This window comes from Anolis carolinensis, chromosome 5 (genome assembly GCF_035594765.1).
Source record: "Anolis carolinensis isolate JA03-04 chromosome 5, rAnoCar3.1.pri, whole genome shotgun sequence".
Lineage (NCBI taxonomy): Eukaryota > Metazoa > Chordata > Lepidosauria > Squamata > Dactyloidae > Anolis > Anolis carolinensis.
Window position 1 is genome coordinate 119,258,597 of NC_085845.1, and position 19,469 is coordinate 119,278,065.

Below are 19,469 nucleotides of genomic sequence, written 5' to 3' on the forward strand. Positions count from 1 at the left end.
TATAAACCCCTACTTGCCTAGTTTCCAATAGACCTCATAACCTTTGGATACCTGACATAGATGTGGGCGAAATGTGAGGAGAGAATCATAGGGCCAGCTTACATGTCCCCAGAAAGGATTTCCCTGGCAGGAAGCAGCCAGGGTTTGAACCTGCAAGGCTATTCAATGCTAATCAAGTGGACCAATGACAACATTCAAGACAAAAGTCCTTTCCTGCACTCTGGACATTATTGCACATATATATATATAAACCCCATTTGCCTACCGTGTTTCCCTGAAAATAAGACAGTGTCTTATATTAATTTTTGCTCCCAAAGATGTGCTAGGTCTTATTTTTAGGGAATGTCTTATTTTTCCATGAAGAATTCACATTTCTTATATACTGTATAGTAGTTGTAATCATAAACCAGCATAACCAGACAAACTGTGAATCCTATCAAGAATTTCTTGTTATTACCATTATTTCCATGTACGACAATCTATGGTACATACATTTACCAATCCTGCATGCTCTGGGGTTCTGTTTGGCAGGCATGCTTCCAAACAAAAACTTTGCTAGGTCTTACTTTCGGGGGAGGCCTTATATTTAGCAATTCAGCAAAATCTCTACTAGGTCTTATTTTATGGGAATGTCTTATTTTTGGGGAAACAGGGTAGTTTCCAACACATTTTAGAACCTCTGGGTACCTGACATAGATGTGGGTGAAATGTGAGGAGAGAATGCTTCTTGAACATGGCCATGCAGCCAGGGAAATTCACTCCAAACCAGAGTTAGGAAAGTTGGCCAAGAGGAGAAAGGAAGATTTAGAAATGGGAAGGAGTGAAGAAGGAAGGAAGGAAAGGAAAGGAAAGGAAAGAGCAAGAAGGAAGAGCAAGAAAGAGAGGGAAGGAAGGAAGGAGTCTGAAGGGAAAGAAGGAAGGAGGAAGCAGGAATAGAGAGGGTGGGAAGGGAGGTAGGAGTTTGAAAAGGAGGGAGGGAGGGAAAGAAGGAAGAAAGTGAAGGAAGGGAATAGATAGAAGAAGGAAGGGAGGGAAGGAAGGAAAAGAAGGGGAAAATGGAAGGGAGGAAGAAAGTTAAGGGAGGGAAATAAGGAAGGAAGGAAAGTTCTGAAAGAGTCAAAGAGAGAAGGTGAAGGAAGGGAGAGAAAAAAAGAAGGGAGGAGAGTGGAGGGAGGGAGGGGCAGGCGGAGGGTGCCTGCCGGGCTCTGTGTCCCTGCTGCTGAGGGTTTTGGCGGTGCGGGAAGGAGGGCCAGCTGGACAGGGGTGCCTCCCCTCCCCATCCATTCCCTTCTGCCTTCTTTTCAGAGTCGTGGGGATGGGGTCTGCTCCATGGTGGAGGAAGCAGCGGTCGGCCTGGACTGCCTCCCCTCCCCTTCCCTCCCTTTGTTCCTTCCTTTCCAAGCTGCGGGGAAGATGGCAGCGGTGCCGGCGGCAGGCAAAGCTGAGCGCGCAGGTGAGGGCTATGTGTGTGTACGCGCAGGAAGGGTTGAAAGGATTGTGTGTTGGTGCATGCGCACATGGCCTGTTGTGGTTTTTGGCCCCTTTTGGCGTTCTGATTGTGGTTTTTTGTTTAATTGTGTTGTCTTGGCCTTGAAGCGGGGATTTTGGGTTTTTTTTAATCAGTTTTCAAAGTTGGGGTGTGTGGCATTATGCTGTTTAGTGTGTCGCCGCGATGTCAGAACTCATTTATATATATAGAGTGGAAATCTTTCAACAACTTTTGACGAAGGGTGCTGTAGAATGAATGCAATTTGGCACCATTTTAAGTGGTATGGATCAATACTGAGGGGATCAAGGCAGTTGTAGTTTTGTTGTCTGGAATTCTAGGTTTGTTCCCAGCATGCTAGGTCTGATGGTTCCAAATCAAGACATGCAGAGATGAGGGCAGAATTAGAGGTTGCCTTTATTGCTTTGTTGATCAAGGAAGAATGTCAGATAGGAGAGAGAATCCAAAACTGATGTGCCTTCAGTTTGTGGCCATTGGTATCTTATGGACAATGGGAAGCTCAACAATGTGATGTGGCTGCCAAAAAGGTGAATATGATTCTAGGCTGCACCAATAAGAGGATAGATCAAGAGAGAAAATAGTACAACTATATACTTCTTTGCCCAGACCTCACCTGGAATACTGTTTTCAGTTCTGAGCACCACAGTTCATGGATGTGTGCAGAGAAGGGTGACTCAAATGGTAGAAGATCTTGAAACCATATTCTGTGAGGAATGACTTGGGGAGATGGGTATGTTTACCCTAGAGAAGAGAAGGGTAAGAAATGACATGATGGCTATGTTGGAAAGCAAGTCATATTGAGAAAAAGGTTGTTTTCTGCATCTCTAGAGACTAGGACATGGAATGATAGATTCCAACTACAGAAAATGAGATTTCATCTAAACATTGGTAAGAATCTCCTGGTGCTAAGAGCTTTTCAACAGTGGATTTTGCTGCCTCCAGGTCTGATGGAAGTTCCTTCTTATTTTTAAATAGAAGCTGGATGAATATATGTCAGGCATGCTTGGATTATATATTTCTGCACGGCAGGAAATTGGGGTGGAAGGCCCTTGTGGTCTCTTCCAACTCTTGATTCTATGACTATATAATTTGGGAGGATAATTTATGGAAAGCCTCATCTCTGTGGAACAACTGCAGTGTGCCTTATTGCTGGCTGATATTCTGATGTTTTGTTGATGAGCTTTCAGATCACCTTAGATGATACTTGTTATGCCTCTGAATGATCAGCTGCTGGATGACATTCTGATCTATTGTGGTCTAATGGGAATTTGTCTGGTGGCTGACAAATGAGGACGTTCCTGTGCCCTATTGGCGACCTGTGCACCTTGAGGCATTTTGTGAAAAGGAGAAGAACCAGGCAAGGTTTCCCGGCAGTGGATTCCTGCTTCTGATCTCAAGTAGGGGCACAAGGAGATCATTCATCTGAACCCTGTTTTTGAGGACTCCGACTTTTGCATCTGGATTTCCAGATAAGAGTTTTACAAAGTCTTTAGTCTTTTCTGGCAAAGAGTACTGGTGCCTCACCAAACTGAACTTCTAATGACTCCATAGACTTGAGCCGTGGCAATCAAAGTGGTGTAAAACTGCATTATTTTTACAGTGTATATACATCCCTTGTAGTGAAAGGTTGGCTGTGAAAAACAAAAAGAGAGGAAGCCAAATTTATTGGCTTCTCTGAGAGATGAGTTGCTGCTTTCATTGTGTGATTATAACATTTTTTGCCCAACAAGGGAAGTAAAGAACCTTTGTGGAAGCCTCTTCTGTTTAGCTATGTGCCACATATCAAGTGTTTCTATTTTTAAATTTACCTTTGAAGTGCTTCTAATTCCCTTCTGAAAGATTGACTGTAGCTCTAGATTTACAGCTTGGAAATACCTTGTTTACAGGAACAAATATTTGTCTTATGTCTGGTATATGATTTCTCAAACATTTATTGACATTAGTCATTCTCCAAGGCTGCATTATGGAATTTTTTTTTAAAAGTCTACAACTTTTGGGGCCTGCTGTTCCATTAACCAGGATAAGCTCTATGCAGCAAAATTTGAGCATTGTGAAAGAATAACAAACAGTTAGTTATTTATTATGTTGTTATTATATGTTCACTGCCAAGGAAGGGAAGAATTGCTTGTGGAATTTTCTGCCTTGTGTGCCAAAATAACCTAAGTAGTCTTTATTTTATGACTCTTGACTTGGAAGCTACTTGCTGATCTGCTTCAAGCATCAAAGCCTGAAGATCTGGACCAAACTTGGCACACAGACCCAACATGGTCAACTGTGCATACAGGCCTGGTTTGGGAGTGATTGACCTCAGATCTGGGAGTTGTAGTTCAGCCTTATCCAGAGAGCTCTGAATCCAGCCAATGACAGATCTAGACTAAACATGGCACACAGACTCAACATGTTCAGCTGCGAATACTGGCAGGGTTCGGAGGTGATTGCCCTGGGAATCTGGGAATTGTAGTTCACTCTTATCCAGACAGCACTGAAGTCAGCCAACAACAGATCTGGACCAAACTTCAGTGATAACCTAACATCCCAAAAAACAACAATGCCTTCTTCTAATAACTCAGGCACCGCTGGTCCCCAAGCTAGTAATAAATATAAATCAAGCTGCTACAGCTAAATTTCAACTTGAGTTGTCCCAGTTTACATTTCAAATTTATAATGTTTCTTCAGAGATAAAGAAATGAAGACCCACTCACAGTACATAGCTCTCTCAGCATGCCTGAACAACTGAATGAGGTGAGAGAATAAGGACTTTATCACAGGATAAATGAGGCAAGAGAACAAGGAAGGTGAAATGAGAGATGGATTCTCTTTCAGGTTTTAGTGTGGAGTTTTGCACAGTAAGGAAAAATATCTGGTTATCTTTTACATGTTATGTTGGGAACGTAAGGAGAGGAAAAAACCAACTACAATTTTGGCATTGCTGGAAGGAAAGGGTTTCTTTTGCCTGCTTAAAAAGCGAGCGTGTATATGATAGAGGAAGGAGTTGGGATCTTGGAGTTTTGGTGTGGCTTGGTTTTCTTTGTTTGCTTGGGTGAAGGTAAACACATTTGGCAGGTCTGCTGGAGAAAGCATATCAGTAGAAGTGCAGCATTTTTTGTACCTGCTGCAGTAGGAGATGTGCTATTGCTCTCTCTCTCCAGATGTGTTTTCTCTGCCTGGGAAGCCTGCTGGAGGAGGTGCAGAAGAACATTGTTCTTACCAGTTCATCTTCATATGTGGACTTTATCACACAAAGAAGGAAAACCGGCATTGAAGCAGGACCTTGCACATCCCATTTCAGCATAAACCTGTCCCCCATTATAAATTCTGTCAACAGCAGCAAATTGTGCCATGCTCTCATTACCTATGCAATGGGACTCTTTTGCTCCTGTGCCTGCTGAAGTAACCTCAGGGGTGGGATTCTCCTCCTTTCCCACTTTCCCCCTCCTCTCCATTGCTATGCTCAAGGCAGTATTTTTTTAAAATTGTACACTGTATTTGGTTTTGTAAAATTTATTATGCCTGTGATTGTGAAAAATATTGAGAAAAAACCCCATTATGGAGCAGCAGAATTGTGTGAGGGAGGGGTTATGGGGTTATGGAATGCTTTTGAAACAGTCGAACTCCAAACTTACGAATGCCTTGAAAGATCTCTCCAGCTACTACAAAGATAATCACCTGAAGCCTAACCCTGTCAAGACACAAGTGTGTGCTTTCCACCTATGAAGCCAATAGGAAATTGAACGTGACCTGGGAAGGCCAAGAGCTTGAACACTGTTTCATCCTTAATATCTTGGTGTCACCTTAGATCGAACACTAACATGTAGGAAATACTGCATTATTTTTCGTGTCAGGAGCAACCAGAGTTGCTTTTGGAGTGAGAGAATTGGCCGTCTGCAAAGACGTTGCCCAGGGGACGCCCGGATGTTTTGATGTTTTTACCATCCTTGTGGGAGGCTTCTCTCATGTCCCCGCATGGAGCTGGAGCTGATAGAGGGAGCTCATCCGCGCTCTCCCCGGGTGGGATTCGAACCTGGCAGCCTTCAGGTCAGCAAGCCAACCTTCAAGTCACAAGGCTTTTATCCCCTAGGCCACCAGAGGCTCCATCGGAAATACTGCATGAAGACCAAGTACAAAGTAGCTGCACACAATAACATTCTGTAGAAACTTACTGGCAGCGCATGGGGTGCAGACCCAAAATTAATATGAACATCAGCCCTGGCCTTGTCTTAGTCAATTGCTGAGTATGCCTGCCCTGTTTGGCACAAGTCTGCCCATGTGAAGCAGGTGAATATAGCAGTGAACGAAATATGCAGAATAATTACAGGATGTCTCAAACCTACATCTTTTGATAGATTCCATAAGCTAGCTGGCATTGCCCCCCCCCCCCCAATGTGCAACGGGAAGTTGCTGCTAACTGTGAGAGAAATAAGGTTGAACATTATGAAAGCCATCCACTGCATGGATATGAGCCACCTCCCAGTAGACTCAAATCAAGGAAAGGTTTCATGAAAACCACCACTTCTCTTAATGTTTCCCCAGAAACAGCAAGAGTATCCCTCTGGGCAGCTAAACCAGGAAATCCCAAATGGATGGCCCCCCACGAGGGTCTACCTTCAGGGGCAAACCAAGAATGGGCAACGTGGAAGGCCCTGAACAGACTCAAAAGTGGAGTGGGCAGATCAAAAGACAACCTGGCAAAATGGCACTACTTAAAAGAATCTTCCACCTGGTGTGACTGTGGAGCAGAACAGACAACTCCACATCTTTATGTTTGTCCGCAATATCATGCCTCATGTACAGAGGAAGAATTGTTTGAGGGTACAGACAATGTGGTCACTGTTGCCCGTTTTTGGTCAAAAGATATTTAGCTGCTTGTACTCCTTCTATGTTATATTAATTCATGCAATGCTTTCGATACAAAATAAAACATGGTTATGTGGAAGTAGGAGATCAAAACCATGAATGAGTGGATCCTTGCAATTGTGTGAATGCAAAGACATGCAAAGGTGAGGATGGTCATGCCATTATGTAGTTGCTACCAGTGATCATGTGACTCCCATGGAACAGTGGCTTTGTGCAATAAAGTTCTGTGTCTATCAGAAAAAGAACTGCCATGAAATGGGAATCTAGCTCACCCCAGACAATTCCTTGGGATTATCACTTGCTGATCTTGTGGTTCCTCTGGTGAACACCTGCACCTTTCCCTAGCTTGAAAATGATCATCATTGATATTTTATGCTTTAGGGCTCTTTAACATTGGTGGTGGGTATTTTGTGAACTGTGAAGGGTATTGCTGCTAACATACTATAGATTGCTGCTTTCATCACCTTTCTCATTAATGCTTCAAAATGTTTCACTCAGTGTAACCAACCAGAACTTGTAATCATGTCTGATTGACCTCTGAACTAACTATTTCTCCGGGCAAGAGAATATTTCACAATTAGACATTAGGTTGATTAATGTTAATATATTATATGGTGCCCTCTCTACCTCAGTTTATCACTCTAAGCATTAAAAAATGAAGAGAATTGTATTGCATACATTCTCTCTATCAGTCATGGCACATTCAGATTTCTCAGTTATATAGACAGGACCCAAAACATTTATCATTTGTGTGCACAGGCTCTATAAAGATATTGAAGGAAAAACATGGACCTCAATATCAAGGACAGTTATCTGAAAGTCTGCTCCCACCCCCACATCTCTATATAATATGTGCACAGGACTACAGATATTCCACAAAAAAGAGGAACAGGTTGAAAAACAAGGGAAACTAGTATTGTGTGAATCTCTTTTAAAATTCACTGAATGTGATGCACGAAACTGATGTGAAACAGAGATGGGTTAAAACAAACAAGCACAATCTCTATTAAGGCAAGGGCTTTCACTGCAATTTCAGTTCATCTTCAGAATAAACTCCAGTTCAAGTAAAATAGAGTGAAATTTACTAGCATATCATGTAGGCTATTCAGATATTGACTCTACACTTAAGCATCTTCTTCTGCTATAGAGATGTGAAAAACAGTAAATCTCATGTGTTTTGCAGAGTTAAAGATAAAAAGATTATGCAAAATAAGGTGGTCCTCATCAATCCATGCTAGCTCCAGTCAAAAGATGCTAGGTAGCAGTGATAAAAACTTGCAGAGTTTATATAACTTTGGGTTGGTCATACCATTGGTCTGAATATAAGTCAAGTTAATGTTTATTCAAACTACAGTATATGCCATTATTCAAATTGCTATTGTTAGAAAGACCAAGCATCTTTTGGCACAGTCAAGGGAAACTTGGTTTTCTAAACAGATCAGCAATCAGCTTTGCTATTATTTAAGGTCCTGACCAGGACAGGCACAGAAAATCTGCGGGAGTAAAAACCATCCTGTTTTGGAGTGATCTGTAGAGATGCTCTAGTTGCGTGCTTTCGAGTTGTTTCTGACTTCTGGAGACCTTGAGGCAAACCTATTATGAGGTTTTGTGCCTGAGAGTATCACAACAAGTGGGTTTCTATGGTCAAAAAGGAAATCGAACCCTGGTCTCCAGAGTCATTGCCCAATGCTCAAACCATTTTGCTATGCTAACTTAGTTGCATTTAACAAATCAGGTAAAATGGGAGGAGAGGGCCTACAGATGCTGATGCTATACTTCTGTATGAGTAAATATTTATGGGGGCAGGGTACTTGATAATTTAAACCAGTGGTGCTTTCCAGGTGCTTTTTACTTTAATTTCCAAAAGTCTCAGCCAAAATTTCTAGTCATCGAGAATTCTTGGAGCCTATAACATCTAAAGGATTGAAAATTGATAACTACAGATTTACATGAATAAGTAGCTGTTGAAACTTGCTACACCAAACGTGGGATATTTGACTTTAAAATCCATTTTGGCTGTAGCCCAATACACTTTTGCTTACTGATATGTCCCATTAAAGTTATAGGGAATGTACTGACAAATTCTTCCAATTCTGCAAATTGCAGGGTGCTTTGCTGGAAATATCTAAATTATATAGTGATATGGTCAGATAGGGGAGAGCCTACACCACAAAATTTGCTTGTGAGATTAGAATTTCTTCTATATTAGGAATAGTGTTTTATTGGGTTTGTCCATACATCACATTTTTTCATCATGTACCTTTTGGTCTATAGCTCATTTCAGAATTGCTGAACAGTTTGTACTAAAATTGCAGAGGTACTAGACTTGACCTCTTTGGTAGACAGCAATCTGCCTAAATATCTTCCAATCATCAATATTTTTCATCTTCCTCTTTCATTAACAGGGGGTTTACTCTTTAAAAAATCATACCTAACCAAAGGGAGAAAACATTTTCACAGGTACTTTGTTTCATGTTCAAATTTATTAAGGTGTATTCACATATTTGATAACACATTAATGGACAAACGGAAATGAAATTGGCATCAGTTCATGACACTCTAGATCAGGGGTCCCCAAACTTTTTAAATGGGGGGCCAGTTCACAATCCTTCGGACCGTTGGAGGGCCGGACTATAGTTGGCCACCGAGCAATAATAATAATAATAATAATAATAATAATAATAATAATAATAATAATAATAATGAGGATTGGCGGAGATCCTTTGGGCCATTGAGTCCAATCCCCTTCTGCCTTTGTGCACCGAAAGCAAAAGCACAGCACCCCTAACAGATAGCCACCCAGCCTCAATGTTAATAATAATAATAATAATAATAATAATAATAATAATAATAATAAAGAGGATTGGCGGAGGCCCTTTGGGCCATTGAGTCCAATCCCCTTCTGCCTTTGTGCACCGAAAGCAAAAGCACAGCACCCCTAACAGATAGCCACCCAGCCTCAATGATAATAATAATAATAATAATAATAATAATAATAATAATAATAATAATACAGGGTTTTGGAACACAATACTCCTGACCTCACAATCGTGTTAAAAAACAAAGTATGGATTGTCGATGTTGCAATCCCAGGTGACGGCAGGATTGAGGAAAAACAACTGGAAAAGCTGACACGATATGAGGATTTAAAGATCGAATTACAAAGACTCTGGCACAAGCCAGTCAAGGTGGTCCCAGCGGTGATTGGCACACTGGGTGCAGTGCCTAAAGACCTTGGCCTGCCCTTAAACACAATTGGCGCTGACACAATCCCCACCTGCCAGCTGCAGAAGGCCACCTTACTGGGATCTGCGTGCATTATTCACTGATACATCACACAGTCCTAGACACTTGGGAAGTGTCCGACGTGTGATCCAATACAACAGCCAGCAGAGTATCTGCTGTGGACTCATCTTGTTGTGTTTCAAATAAATAATAATAATAATAATAATAATAATAATAATAATAATAATAATAATGGTTGTAAGAGAAGAAGAGACCCCTTGGGTCATTTAGCCCAACCCCCTTCTGCCCTTGTGCCGTGGGGGCCGGATAAATGGCTTCGATGGGCCGCATCCGGCCCCCGGGCCTTAGTTTGGGGACCCCTGCTCTAGATGCTCCCTGGATTTACAGAAATTATTATTTGTCAATATCCTGTTAATAAACATCTGTGCACTTTCTTCAGCCAATTTCTGGAGTTGGTCCATTGCTTCAATTAAATTCTCTGTTGTCTCTTTAGGAACATATTTAATTGTTATTTCTTCTGGTGGTGAAGGTGGAAAAGTCAACTTCAACACCCAGAAGACTGACAGCTATGGCAAATGTGACACAGGACCTGCTGGCGCTATCTTTCAGATCCCAAAAAGTAATCTTACAATGATCACACATCTTAACCGTCTAATAAGAGGAACGGTAATTGTCTCAGATACAAACATAAATTCTATGTGAGAAAAACCAACAACCTGTTGCTAGGTTACATAATTAGATAATTAAGAATGTTTCCCTGTGTTTCTTCCAGCACATGTATTTAATTAAAATTTGACATTACATTGTCAGAATTCATTAACATTTGTCCTAGTCATATTTTTAGTTTGGGAGATATAAATGTATCATAATGATGGACGAACTATGATCTCTTACAACATCTTGAATATTTCAAAATCTTGCAAAATTAGTTGATGATCACAAAACTATTGCAGCCCGTTGTGTATACACTGTACTATTTTTAATGATAATGTGATGTTCGGAATCAAAACAAGTATTGGAAAGGGTAGGAAATCATGAAACTGCAATGTGACTCTTGCCTTCTTCTGGCTTCAGTAAAGGGCTGAAAATATTTGTATTTTATATATTATTCTGTTTTATTCATGATTTATTCTAATACTACAGCAAGTATGAAATGTGATGACATTACACTGGTCCTGGATCTATTTTGCTATGCTCTGGTGATATGCAGTATTGGAGAAAAATATAAACTAAATAAATAGAAATAGTTTGCTTCAAGGCAAAATCCAAAGTATTAGTTTTGGCCTTTTGTTGTAAATGCGATCAAGCTGGTTTTGAATTGTGGTGATCCAATGAACAAGAGATCTCCAAGCCATCCTGTCATCAAATCAAATGCCCTACAAAACCCTCAGTACTTTCAGCCAAGATCTCTAAAAACCTTTCCACATTATTCTTCTTGACTGATACTGATTCCTATTTTTGGGAATAAAACAGCAAATAAAATAACTATTGCTCTCTCATAACACCCCAAATTTGCTCCACTAGCCACTCTACCTAATGGTTATACTGGCTCTTATTAGTCTTGTTAAAAAACCATCTAGAGGTAGAGAAGGGAGTTGTCAGGAGACAATAGTACCCTTTTATATATTGTGTTAGTCTCGTGGCCTTTTCAACATTCTTTCCACTCCTGTCTCCTGGCTTGCAACCAGATCTCTTGTCTTCTATATTTATTATTCATTTATTTACTTGAAATATTTCTATGCTGATTCTTATTTGCACAAAGCCTGAACTGGTTTATAATAAAATCATAAAATGTCTTTCTGCTGCTGTCAAGTAAACTTCATAGACCTTAGTACAGATAACAACTTTGCCTCAAGTGAACACCATAGTTTGAAGAGTTCTTGAAATATATACATTCTGTGATTTATGTGTGCATGTATGTACATATTTAAGAACATTTCATCTTATGTTTGTTTAGATTTTCTGACTATCAGGATTGCTGAAGGTAGGTTAGGACTCCAGTTATTGTTTTTCTCAATGATGGAAATTGTGTCATTCTCTCAGGTCCCCTTGAGTTTCATGGGGAGAGGAAAGCACACAGTCAGTGCCATCCATAACCAGTGTTCAGCCCCAAACACCAGCCAAACTTCATGTCCAGAGGCTTTTCTCTTCCTGCATCACATACTCCTTAGTGGCTAACCTGGGACCGCCAGGATAAGTTGGTAAAGAATTGGGGAACTTACTCTCCAAGGCATAAAGATGGAAATGTTGTAAAGATGGATATATTTGTTGTTTTCAGCATCCTTCTCTGGCAGATGAGGCCATCCCTTGGTTTTTATTTCCACCCACCACTATTGTTGTTAGAGATATTGTTTTTCCTGTGTATTTTCCTGAGGCTGTCTATTTGCCCACTTCCTCTTTTACTGGTGCTACTGTGTTCCTTTGCTAATCTGCACCTTAATTTCCCCCACTTTGGACTTTATTGCATGAAGCTGCTATTTCATGGCACTGTATGACCCTAGATTGCAGATGACTACCCCCAGATAATTTATTGCTGATATGTAGGCACATAAGCTAGGTAAAAGAAATGTTGCTGGACTGTGAGTTGTTAATAGGTTTTAACCAACAATAGCAGGAGATGAGTTAATTGCAGGAATACGGTGTTGTGTGATATGGCTTCAATGCCAGTTTGCTTGCCTCATGTGAGAAAGGCTTTGGTCTCCTATATATACTAGCAAGGGCAGACTAGTAAAAAATCTTTAGTATTATTATTTTCATGTCAAAAGCATTGCATAAATAAATAATTTAAAACTGATAAAAAGAGATCACAAGCAGCTAAATAGTTTTCGACCAAAAACGGGCAACAATGACTGCATTGTCTGTAGCTTTAAACAGTTCTTCCTCTGTGCAAAGGTAGGGCATTGTGGGCAACCATACAGATGCTGAGTTGTTTGTTCTGCTCCACAGTCACACAAGATGGAGGATTCTTGTAGGCCTTGCCATTTTGCCAGATTGTCTTTTGATCTGCCAACTCCACTTCTGAGTTTGTTCAGGGACTTCCAAATTGCCCAGTCTTGGTTTTCCCCTGGAGGAAGACCCTCGTGGGGAGCCATCCAGCTGGGATTGCTTGATTTTGCTGCCTACAGGGATATTCTTGCTGGTGCTGAAGGAACATTAAGAGGAGTGGTGGTTCTCATGAAACTTTTCCTTGATTTAAGTCTACTGGGAAGAGGTTGATAGCCATGCAGTGGGTGGCTTTCACAGTGTTCAACCTTATTTTTCTTGCAGTTGGCAGCAGCTTCCCATTCCACATCAGGGGTGCAATACCAGCTAGTTTATAGAGTCTATCAACGGGTGTAGGTTTAAGACATCCTGTGATTATCTTTAGTATTTAGAAATAGAGACTTTGTATATCATTATTATTTTCTTTGAAATTCACCAATTTTACAACTAATAACCAAAACATCTAGCAAACATTGATACTACCAAGACAATGACCTTAACAAGGACCTTACATGGCCCCATGTAAGCCGCCCCGAGTCCCCGTTGGGGAGATGGTGGCGAGGTATAAATTTATTATTATTATTATTATTATTATTATTATTATTATTATTATTATTATTATAGAACTTGGCCAAAACTAAAATAAAACACGAATTTCAACATGGAGAAAGTAAAGTGCTATACTTAATCAGAAAAAAAATGAAATGCACAGATATAGGATTGGTGACACCTGGCTTGAAAACAGCACATGTGAAAGGGATTTGGGAGTCTTGACAGATCACAAGCTGAACATGAGTAAACAGTGTGAAGCTGCAGCTACAAAAGTTAATGTGACTCTAGGCTGCATCAATAGCAACACAATGTCTTGATAGAAGGAAGTACAGTAGAGTCTCACTTATCCAATACTTGCTTATCCAACATTCTGCATTATCCAACACATTTTTGTAGTCAATGTTTTCAATATATCATGATATTTTGGTGCTAACTTCATAAATACAGTAATTACCACATAGCATTATTGTGTATTGAACTACTTTTTCTGTCAAATTTGTTGTTTTGGTGCTTAATTGGTAAAATCATAACCTAATTTGATGTTTAATAGGCTTTTCCTTAATCCCTCCTTATTATCCAACATATTCACTTATCCAACATTCTGCCGGCCTGTTTATGTTGGATAAGTGAGACTCTACTGTAACACTATCACTAAATTCTGCTTTGGTCAGACCAGTTCTGGGACCACTATTCATGACAGATAGTGACAAAAATATTGAAAAATCTGCAAGCCAAGCACTCTGAGAAACAGCTTAGGGAGCTAGGTAAGTTTGATTTGGAGAAGAGAAGATTAAGAAGGAACATGATAGCCATATTTAAATATTTGAAAAGGTGTCATATTGAAGAGCGGGCAATCTTTTTCTATTGCTGTGGAGATCAGGGCATGTAGAAGTGGATTCAAATTGCAGGAAAAGAGAATCCACCTGAACATTAAGAAAAATTCCTGATGCTAACAGCTATTTGGCCGTGGAACTCTTCTGCCTTGGAATGTTGTGGAGTCTCCTTCTCTGGAGGTTTTTAAGCAGGGGCTGGATGGTCATTTGTCAGGGGTGCTTGGATTGCATCACAGGGAGTTAGATTGGATGGCCCTTGTGGTTTCTTCCAACTCCAAGATTCTATGGTTGTATGAAACAAAACAGCTACAACATAATCAGGTCTGGGGTCCCTTTCCAAACTACTGGGCACCAGTCATTTGTTTCCCATATCGACCCTGCTGATGCTCACATTTTCCTGGACTCCAGAGATATTATGAAGCATACTTTGAGGACTGATTGTTTTTAGCACCACTTATATTGTCATTACAAGAGAATTTCTGCATCATGCTATTAGGTATGAATAATAATAAATTATCTTTAAAATGTATCATCATTTTTGCAATTTAATATGACCAAGAGGATTCTTTTAATTTATCTGATATTGATCTTCCTTGAACCTTAACCCTCCCTTAAAGCCTGATCATACCAAGGCTAGAGAATAACACTATCTAATATCTTGGTAGTCTTTGATTATCATTTTGAATAATGCCATCAAGCATCGCATTCTTCCTGTGTAAGCTGATCAAGGGCTAGAGCCAAAATATTATTTCTGTTAGACAGCTGAAATCCTATGTCAAATTAAAAACTAGTACAAAAATAATACTATATCTGAAATCTAGAAGTAAAGTAATTTAAATCTTCAGATAAATCTCTTAAGTTTTAAAGACTTTGACAATAAATTTTAGCTTTCACTCCATAGTTAATAAAATCTGTTGCAAAGAACAACGACTCATGTGAGATCTTTTCTGCTCTGATAAGTCAAAACGTATTATCTACATCCCCTAAACCTGGGAGATTCCATCTATGGTGCTAGGATAAAGATTGTACTTCACTGATACATTTGAATTTTTTAAAGGAAGTATTAATATTTAGAATGCTATGATGCCTTTTTTGTGGCAATGAAAATTATTGAAGCTATTTCAGTCTAAGGCTGTGGCTCACTATAAGACAAAAGAGCCAATATGACAACTGATTATTGAGGCTACAGTAATGCAAAAAGATTACTCCCATTATCTTCTAATAACATACTGTTGAGCTGGTGTAACATTAGTAGTTACAAATTTGAGAATGAGAAAGCTGACAGAGTGGTTGCTTTTGTAGACTTTCCTTATTTGGTAACTAATAATAATAATAATAATAATAATAATAATAATAATAATGAATTTATTAACTCCAGGAGTAATAGTGATTTTGATTGGGAGATGAAAGGACATGAGGGAAGCAGGTCAACCATTCTTGCTTTTTTCCTAACTTTCAGAATTTATTTATTTATTTATTTACAGTATTTATATTCCGCCCTTCTCACCCCGAAGGGGACTCAGGGCGGATCACATTACACATATAAGGCAAACATTCAATGCCTTTAACATAGAACAAAGACAAGACAAACATAGGCTCCGAGCTGGCCTCGAACTCATGACCTCTCGGTTAGAGCGATTTGTTGCAGCTGGCTGCAGCTGGCTGGCTGCTCACCAGCCTGCGTAACAGCCCGGGCGCAGGCCGGGAATCTGAGAATGAGAGCAAACCCATCTTAACAGATTTTGCTTGGAAACAAAAAATAGAATGAAACAATAGGAAAACATAAGAGAGTAATATATGGAAGGTTTAATCATTTAAACATTTCCTAAAATGTTTCCAGACAGGAAACCTTTGTCTGGAAGCAATCCTAGCCAGGGCCAGTGCCTTCATGTTTGCTGGACTGGTGGATATTATCATCCCCATGTCTTTATAAAACTGCCCCTGACCTACTGAGCTTTGAAAACTATGGAGATTGAGCTATTCTGATCCTATTTGACTGGATGGAGACATATTACAACAAAACTCAATCTTACAAAATACATGCCACTTGACTGCTATAAGTTTTCCGGGCTGTATGGCCATGTTCCAGAAGCATCCTCTCCTGACGTTTCATCCACATCTATGGCATCCTCAGAGGTTGTGAGGTCTTCTAGAAACCAGGCAAGTGGATATATATGAGGAATGTCCAGTGTGGGAGAATGCTTCTGGAACATGGCCAGTCTAGAAAACTCATAGCAACCCAGTGATTCTGGCCATGAAAGCCTTCAACAACACAAATGCCACTTATTACTAACAGAGTGAAGTTATGACCCCAAAACTACTGTATTTTTTTTTAATTCCAAGACACACATTTCCCCATATAACTATCTCTAAAATGGGATATATATACACCTCTTTTCAAAGCCGCTTTGAGTCTCCTCGGAGAGAAAGGCGGGGTAAAAGTGATGTAAATAAATATTGGAGGTACTGAAATTAGTGGGCATCTTACAATCAATGGCATCTTAGAATCAAAGAAATATGGATTAAAATATGAGCAATTGCTTTGTCCTGGCTTGTTTGCATTAAGAAAAATGCTAGTTGCAGTATAATATTCTGAAAGCTGAATGATATCTTATTTTCCAGCACTTTATTTTTTTTTAAACCCTAAACAATACAAGATGAAATTCTCATATATATGAGTAAAGTGTACATATCGTATGTGTCTGTGACTTCTCTCCCTAAAGCATGCTCTTCTGCACTAAATAAAGTATTTAAAATATTAGGAGATATTAAAACTATTTCCATATCTTGTACAAACCACAAAAAATGGGGGGAATGGGGAAGATAGAGAATTTCCAAATCATTTTTAAGATAGACGACTGTATTAGTTTAAGCTAGCCTTCCCAATCTGTACTGGGCTAACATCCCAAGTCATTGGCTATGGTAATGTGGGATCAGGAAAGATGCTGTCCAAAGCATCTGGAAAGTCTAGTTTGGGGGCAGTTGGCCTGGATCTGAATGAATTTCATAAAATAACATCCTGAGTTGCATGTATATATGCACAGCTAGTGTGTGTGCTGGTAAATGCAATGATAAAATAATAAACAATGATGGAAGAGGAAAATGCAATGTACAAAATCAAGTTCAATTATGTTGAAGCTTAATGAGGATATTTCACAAAGCATTGCTGCATTATCTTGGTCTAATTACTGATATGTGTAGAGCTTTAATTTGCTCAAAGTACAGGTGACAAAACTGATTTTCTTGATACATTTTAATTAACTAGTTCCACATCACACTCTTCCTTTTCAGATGCTTCGTCCAAGAATGATAATTAACTTAAGGTCAATGGTGAAATGTCCTGGGAAATGGGACTCTTATTTTTTTTTTATTTTTTGAAAGACTAGAGCAGGATGAAATCTAACAAAAGACAAGTAATTAATGAGCATATGTGACACTTGATATAAACTGAGGTAGATATACAAATGCAAAGCTTCTGAATGATGAATCTATAGCACAAGCTTTATATTTTATAAAAGTTATTTGTAATTTTTGAGGTACAGTAACAGTGTACCAGTACCTTACATAATAAAGTGTGATTTTAGAAGTAAGGAGTACCAGAATGGTACTGTGAAAAGAATCTAGGAGTCTTAATAGATCACAAGCTGAACCTGAGTCAGCACTCTGTGGCAACAGCTAAAAAAGCCAATGTGATTCTAGGCTGCATTAATAGTAGTGTCTAAACCAGGGGAAACAATGGTGTCGCTTTATTCTGCCTTGGTCAGACCTCACCTGGAATACTGTGTCCAGTTCTGGAGACCATAATTATCAAAGGTTTGGAAACCATGCCCTATGAGGGGCGGCTGAAGGATCTATGTTTAACCTGCAGAAGAGAAGGTTGAGGGGAGACATGTTAATTATGTTTAAATATTTGAAAGGATGTCATATTAAAAGAGGGGCAAGCTTGCTTTCTGCTGCTCCAGAGACTAAGCCCCTTCCACACAGCTGTATAAAATCCACATTGAACTGGATTATATGGCAGTGTGGACTCAGATAACCCAGTTCAAAGCAGATATTGTGGATTATCTGCCATGATATTCTGGGTTATATGGCTGTGTGGAAGGGCCCTAAGACATGGAGCAATTGATTCAAATTGCAGGAAAAAAAGATTCCATCTGAACATTTGGAAGAACTTCCTGATCATACGAGCTATTCAACAGAGGAACTCTCTGCCTTAGTCTGGTGGAAGCTCCTTCCTTGGAAGCTTTTAAACAGAGGCTGGATGACCATCTGTCAGGGCTGCTTTGGTTGTGCTTTTCCTGCATAGCATGGGATTTGACTGTATGGCCCTTGTGGTCTCTTTCAACTCTAGGATTCTATGAGTATGGAGATGCCTGACTGCCCAAAAATTGCATATCAATCTATTCTTGCCTTTGGTACTTTAGTGAATAACAGGCTGATACAAAAGTAACTGTTTAAGCCCAAATACTTATTCTCTTATTCAAATAACTGGTGTATGAATGCAACCTCAGAATCTAAGGAGGAGCAAGAATTGCAACAGTATACTGTCTAACATAGAGAAATTGTCAAAGTGGTGGCCAAAGTGGTCCCTGGTCAAAAAAGTCAGGGAACCAGTGACCTAACCCAAGTCCTGCAAAAAAAATAATAAAAATGGAAAAGGAGCAAAGAAAAGGTGTGGGATCTTCTCACCTCTGCAGGAGTCTACTGTATACTGTTCAGCTGTGGGCAAGTCTACATGGGGACCACCAAACGTACCAGAAGCTGTGTCACTGGACTTTATATGAACAAGGCGGTTTCTGATGACCAAGTAAAAGGTCAATTAGTGCAAAATCCACAAACTCCATTGCCAGTATATGTATTCCTGTGGATAAGAAGAGGCACCTAAGTTTTCAATCCAAATGGTTCAACAGATTTCCCTGATTAGCCTATTAACTTCATGTACATGGTGTACTCTGTACGTACAGTGTGGTGTTTGGAGGAGAAATTGGGGGCAAAGGTGGTCATCAGAAGCTTGGTACATTGGTTGCTAAACCATTCGTGCAGCGGAAAAATGCAATAGAAGTTTTCGACAGACACCCAAACAGAGTACCATCAGAACAACTTGTGCTTGGCTGAAAACTTCTTCCTAATTAACAGTGGAAAACGTCTTGATGATAACGGAAATAAGAAGAAAGCAGAACAAAACAGAAAGAAACTTCAGCCAACTATTGTCCTTTGTGGCCGAAAAGAACTGGCTTAAAGAGGGAACAATGATTCAGCACTTATTACTGTACCTGTGAAGAGCATTTGCAGAATGATGATACAGTAGACTCTTGCTTATCCCACCTTCGCTTATCCAACATTCCGTATTATCCAACAGAGTCTGCCTTTTAGTAGTCACTGTTTCTGTGGTCAATGTTTTCAGTAATTATACATAAAGTTACCATGTATTGAACTACTTTTTCTGTTGATTTGTTGCAAAACATGATGTTTTGGTGCTTAATTTGTAAAATCCT

At 39.6% G+C, this 19,469-nt stretch overlaps 1 protein-coding gene across 1 annotated transcript in view; it reads left to right on the plus strand.

Annotated features, from left to right (window-relative positions):
• The first annotated feature begins 1,294 nt into the window (after positions 1-1,294).
• The window catches only part of tbc1d19 (TBC1 domain family member 19), a 104,318-nt gene continuing 86,143 nt past the window's right edge, over positions 1,295-19,469 (plus strand). Inside the window, exon 1 of the mRNA XM_062982193.1 lies at positions 1,295-1,453. Coding sequence (XP_062838263.1) covers positions 1,316-1,453 — 138 coding nt within the window. The 5' untranslated portion in view covers positions 1,295-1,315. The remainder of the gene's footprint in view (positions 1,454-19,469) is intronic.